This window comes from Gymnoscopelus braueri, assembly GCF_963280865.1.
Source record: "Gymnoscopelus braueri genome assembly, chromosome: 8".
Taxonomy (NCBI): domain Eukaryota; kingdom Metazoa; phylum Chordata; class Actinopteri; order Myctophiformes; family Myctophidae; genus Gymnoscopelus; species Gymnoscopelus braueri.
Window position 1 is genome coordinate 52,153,314 of NC_137609.1, and position 6,539 is coordinate 52,159,852.

The 6,539-nt window shown below is 41.0% G+C and overlaps 1 protein-coding gene across 1 annotated transcript; it reads right to left on the bottom strand.

Annotated features, from left to right (window-relative positions):
- Positions 1 to 1,452: 1,452 nt before the first annotated feature.
- On the bottom strand, positions 1,453 to 4,364 carry LOC308090170 (uncharacterized protein). The gene is made up of 5 exons (XM_080435228.1): positions 4,241 to 4,364; positions 3,851 to 4,150; positions 2,857 to 3,681; positions 2,595 to 2,686; positions 1,453 to 2,474 (listed from the first exon to the last, which is right to left on the bottom strand). The coding sequence occupies exons 1-5, from the start codon at positions 4,356 to 4,358 to the stop codon at positions 2,118 to 2,120; spliced, it is 1,692 nt and encodes a 563-aa protein (XP_080291354.1). The 5' UTR covers positions 4,359 to 4,364; the 3' UTR covers positions 1,453 to 2,117.
- Positions 4,365 to 6,539: the final 2,175 nt, after the last annotated feature.

Sequence of the window (6,539 nt, forward strand, 5' to 3'; positions counted from 1 at the left end):
GGTAGTGTTCACACTACGGTCCTTTAAAAAAAGTACCTGCTGTAACCATGACAACTAGATTTGTTTGTGATCAGGGTAACCAATGACATCTTCCTGTACTACACACAATAAATGTAGGAGATGGAAACACTTCATTTTACTCAATAGTTTATTCTTTATTGAGGTTTTTCACTTCATAAGATAACACAGATTACAAATCTAACATAACATAATTAGACTATGAAGTGGTTACCACTGCTGTCAAATGTCAAATCAAAAGCGAACATTACAGTCGTTAAGAAGCATTCAGGTCCATGAGCTTTGAATGATTTGATAGATCCTATAGGCTCATCCATAATGGTTTGAATGATTTGATAGATCCTATAGGCTCATCCATAATGGTTTGATGGATCCTATAGGCTCATCCATAATGGTTTGTATGGTTGGATGGATCCTATAGGCTCATCCATAATGGTTTGTATGGTTGGATGGATCCTATAGGCTCATCCATAATGGTTGGATGGATCCTATAGGCTCATCCATAATGGTTTGAATGGTTGGATGGATCCTATGGGCTCATCCATAATGGACCAATACCAACTTTCACTTCAACTTCAATACAAGATCAATAAACTGAAATCAAGTTACATAGTACACAAAACAACCGAGATAAGTAATAACATGGAAATGAGAAAAAATGTTATAAACTAAGAGATAATACATCTTTTTTTTTATTTTTTTATTGTTATTATTTATATTTCTATATACACCAAGGTTTACTGCTAATAACAAGCTTGTTTAAAATAACATGGACCAAAAAAAAAGAAAACGATCACGTCACTGACATAAAAAGTCAGGCAAAATGATGAATGTAGTTGACAATAAAACGATAATGCTACCTTATTATTAACAGATCCTTAAACTTGGCGCTCAACAAAATTACCATAAGCATATACAATTAAGCAGTGTATAGTAAAAATCTATATTCATCATATTTTAACAAAACTCCAAATTCTATTGTGCCAAGAGAAACAAGCGTTACAACCCAACCAGATCCATACAGAGATCAATAGTTCTCTCAGACTCTAATGATTCATTGTGACAATCTATGACCTGAATGACTCATTAAATATGACACATAATGCTGCATAGGCCTGTATTGTTTACAGTAGGATTGATACATCCATCTATTGATCACTAATTACTGATAGTTATAATTAACTAGTCCATACCCGGTCGACGCATCTGTGGGGGGATATGAGCACATGATCTGGCAACCCGGGAGGCAGTTTGTCCCATAGCTGGGCAGCCCCGTAACCATGGCGACATTCTTTTACACAAAGACGCTAATAAACAGCTGAGATTTGGTGAAATCACAGTTGCATGCACATGGTAATGGTCAATGGCTGTGAGCAATTTCCGATCAATTGCTCCAGCCACTGAGGAGAACCAGGCAGAACCAATTTGGGCCTCACCACGCACTACAGGGGTTTGTCAAATTATAGGAGGATTGATAAACATAATGAGGGTGGGCACACTAGGATCAATAGCTCTATTTAATGCAGTGATTCCCAACATGTGGATCTGGGCCCACTGGTGGGCCGTGAGGATATTATAAGTGGGCCCCCAAATAATTGGCAAAACACTGAGATTGTATTGATAATATAACATTAAAGCGGCACTAAGTCACTTGTTTTAATGAATACATTTTTTAATACAATATAACTTACGCAAGTGGGGTGGTTGATGTTTCTAGTACATTGTACTTTTCAGTGAAATGTTTAGACCTTTAGACTGAGGTGATGGACAGCTATGTGATGGATGTGACATGAACTCATTAAGGCCAGTTTGTGCATTGAGCGAAGGTCGACGTGTCGTGCTACGAAAGCTATGTCAAAACAACAAAGAATGTGTCGTAAATAACGCGTACCTCTGAAAAAAAGAAGAGGAAATGTTTCAGATGCTTAATAAAATGTTGCACACTCTGATTGGTTGGGAAGATGCACAAGACTACATCCAATTCCTTGTTCACGTTCTGTGGCAACGCAGACAGTCTGAATGCTCAACAATCAGAACGTTGAGAGACAAGTAGTGTAACACGTCTTTTGACACTTGTCACACTGAGCTTAAATTGTCCTTTAGAGATCCACCTCATACACAGGTGGTCTCCTGCCTCGTCCTGCCGCTTCAGCACCTCCTTGTTGATCCACCTCCTCATACAGGTGATATTCTGTCTCTTCACTGGGTCCAGCTTCAGCACCTCCTTGTTGATCCACCTCCTCATACTGGTGGTATTCTGTCTCTTCACTGGGTCCAGCTTCAGCACCTCCTTGTTGATCCACCTCCTCATACTGGTGGTATTCTGTCTCTTCACTGGGTCCAGCTTCAGCATCAGAACGAGCAACATTATAATAAACTATCTCAACGTTCTCTCGTACTACATCATAGTAAACCAGGTCATTGTTCTGCGCTCCTGCACAACGCCTTCTGATGACCTGGAGAAACACAGCAGTGACCAGTTTTAAATAACTGGCTCAGACGTGGCTCTTTTCAATTAAAAAAGTCTGACTGCTTTATTTACAGTGCAGTCTCATGTTGAATAAAAAAATAATTACCTTCCAGAGACGATAGAGGCCACCAGTTATCAGGATCAAAAGCACCAGCACTGTGACGGTACATTTCAGGATGTTAGATGTCAGATGAGAAGCTGTGAGAGAAATATGTTAAACATGTGAGAACATCAAACATAATGTAAAGAACAGCTCTAATTAAAAAGGTATATTTCATGGAATTTGCTTGATATTTCTAAATGTATGTCATATTTAATCGTGCTTAATTGAGTTTCATATTGTGACTTGAAAAGACCATAATTGTTACCTGTGACAGTGAGAGAGAGGACCTCGGTCTTAGAGGAGAAGTGATGAGAAAAAACGTAGATGTGATAAACACAGCTGTAGTTTCCCTGGTGGGTGTGGTTTGCTGCAGTAAACAGGAAGGTGGCAGATTGATTGACAGCTGTCTCTGTATGGTTTTGAGTTGTGTTGTATCCAGTGGTGTTGTGTGTTGTGTTGTATCCAGTGATGTTGTGTGTTGTGTTGTATCCAGTGATGTTGTGTGTTATGTTGTGTGTTGTGTTGTATCCAGTGATGTTGTGTGTTACGTTTTGTGTTGTGTTGTATCCAGTGATGTTGTGTGTTGTGTTGTATCCAGTGATATTGTGTGTTGTGATGGATACAGTGAGGTTGTGTGTTGTAATCAGTGATGTTGTGTGTTGAGTTGTAACCAGTGATGTTGCGTGTTGTGTTGTAACCAGTGGTGTTGTAAGCAGTGATGTTGTGTTGTAACCAGTGAGTATGTGCGTTGTGTTGGATACAGTGAGGTTGTGTGTTGTGTTGGATCCAGTGAGGTTGTGTGTTGTGTTGTGTGAGTGATTGACAACTGTCTGGGTGTAGGTGTGTGTTGTATTGGATACAGTGAGGTTGTGTATTGTATTGTGTGAGTGATTGACAGGTGTCTGGGTGTAGGTGTGAGTTGTGTTGGATCCAGTGAAGGTGAGGTTGAAGAAGCCTCCTGGGTACTGTGGCTGGATGGAACAAGTGATGGTGAAGCTGGAACCATTGAACACCTGCAGCCCCTGATGCTGGCCCTTAGAAACCCCGTTCATGGGGGGTACAAATGTGATGATTGGCTTAAACAGCAGATCTGTAACAAGACAGAGGTGAGTGGCTGAAACAACAGATAGATAGATAGATAGATATATAGGATGGATAGATAGATAGATAGATAGATAGATAGATAGATAGATAGATAGATAGATAGATAAATAGATACAGATCATGTAAATATGTCATTGTTGAATTCCTTGTTTTACCTGAACAGATAACCTCCAGTCTGGCAGTAGAATTACCAGACATCTTTGTTCCACACTCCCTCAGTGAAGACTCAGACCCAACACAGGAAGATGAAATCCACCACACAGGTTCATGTGTAGGACCAGAACTCCTTTCTCTTGAAACAGCAGAGCCACAGTCCAGCTGTCTACACACCACAGATGATGACTTCAGGTTCCAGTCAGACCAACCATCCACTGGTCTCCACTCTCCCTGGTGTTTCATCTCCAGTATACCAATACACTTACTGGCTCCTCCCACCAACCTGACATCACCAGTTTCTGTACAGAGAGAACACAGTAAACAGTAAAACTAAAAAAAAAATCTTTATGAAAAAACTATCCAAACCAAATGTTTAACTTGTCTTTTACCTGAGCAAGTGAGTTCAACAGTCTTGTCAGGTGAGCTTATGTTTCTAGTTGAGTTTGAGGTTCCACAGTCCAGGAGAACAGACTCGTTGCCTTCACACTGGAACTCTTTGGTCCACATTGGAGTGTTCACTTCTCCATAGAGCCCCCCCTGACGGACTGAAGGAGTCCCACAGCCAAGCTGCCTACAGACCACCTCTGCATCCCGCTGGTCAAAGTCACCTTCACACACTGAGACCCACGACTCATTAAACTTCACCTCCACTTTACCTGAACACACACTGGTCCCATTCACCAACCTCACAGACTCTGGGGGCGGGGGGGGGGGAGAGAGAGAGAGAGAGAGGGATGTACATTTTAAGTCATACACTTTGGCTGATGACAAAGACGTGAAAAGAAAGCATCAAGACCAGAGATATCATGTGTTGTGTGCAAGATGAACATTACTATGTATTACACATTACACATAATAGTAGGGCATAGTGCCCCATCATAACATGTAGCTTAATACGTTATTTAGACACAAAGCAAGTAATGGCTCCCATGGCTCATTTGATCAGGGCCAGTGTTTCCTGTGGTTTTGCCAGACACTGTACATATTACTGTTGTTGAAGTAGTGGTTTGTTACCTGAACACATCACCTCCAGTATGTACAAGGAAGTAGCAGACATCTTTCTTCCACAGTCCCTCAGTGAAGACTCAGACCCAACACAGGCAGATATAGTCCTCCACACAGGTTTATGTGTAAAACCAGAACTCCTTTCTGTTGAAACGGCAGAGCCACAGTCCAGCTGTCTACACACTACAGATGATGACTGCAGGTTCCAGTCAGACCAACCATCCACTGGTCTCCACTCTCCCTGGTGTTTCATCTCCAGTAAACCAGTACAGTGACTGGTTCCTCCTACCAACCTGACATCATCAGACTCTGTAGAGACAAGAAAGTATACGTAAAAAAAGAACTATTACTGTCATTATAAAATGATGAACCAAATTTAAAAGGTATTTTACCTGAGCAGGTTAGTCCAACAGTCTTGTCAGGTGAGCAGGTGTTTCTAGTTGAGTTTGAGGTATCACAGTCCAGGAGAGCAGACTCATTACCTTCACATGTGAACTCTTCGGTCCACATTGGAGCCTTCACTTCTCCATAGAGCGCCCTCTGGATGACTGAAGGAGCCCCACAGCCAAGCTCCCTACAGACCACCTCTGCATCCTGCAGGTCAAAGTCACCTTCACACACTGAGACCCACGACTGATTAGACATCACCTCCACTCTGCCTGAGCACAAACCAGTCCCATTCACCAACCTCACAGACAAAGACGCTAGAGAGAAAGAGAGAGAGAGAGAGAGGGAGAGGGGGAGAGAGAGAGAGAGAGATAAATGTTATAACATTATTTTATCAATCCACAAGAGAAAATGCATTATGGATGCAAATTAAATCTTAACACATCAGATGCAATTTTAGGACCACAATGGAAACAAGCCCTCAGGGCTTTTTGTGTTAAACATTATTGTGTAACTTTCCCTTTGTACTCTTTGCAAACTCTTAACACATTCAATGCCAATCGCGTAGATCTACGCGAACCTATTTAAAGCCGCAGCGTGCCAGTCGCGTAGATCTACGCGAACCGCCAATTCGCGTTGAACATTTTCCAGGTGCACTTTCGGAATTTTTTGATCCATTTCCGGTTCCGGTTTCATGACCGGAAACAGAATTATTTGGGATCCGGTTTTGACGATCACGTCCGCTCCCATTCTAAAGCGCACACTGAAACTCAATTCTCTTCCTGTAGTTTTTTCTCCTCGCATATCACTGTTTAACGTAATCCGCTCTAACTACAATCATGGAGCTCCGTTTGAAATGCGGTTTTCAATGGGAGATACAGTGAGATGTCGCCGATGTAAACAGACCGTTTACGGCTCAATCTTAAGGATTTTAACAAGATCTATGGCGACATGAAAAAAACAAAAAAACAACAATAACACGTTGGCACTGGTGAGTACATTATGAGATTAACCTCTGGAGGTCAATGTGTTAATAAAGTATTGAATCAATTAATCAAAAGTAATTTACTGAAACCCTAAACGCATAGATAGAAAGAAAAATAACAATATACCATTTCTAAAATAAATATACAATGGAAATATATAATCAATAAATCAAAACACACAGCATAAATAAATGAAGAATAGAGGGACAAAGAAACAACTATTCACACAGCTATTCATCATCAACATAATCATCATCATCAGATTTTCCCCAATAGCCAATAACAGATGAAATGAGAGACTGTAAAGACT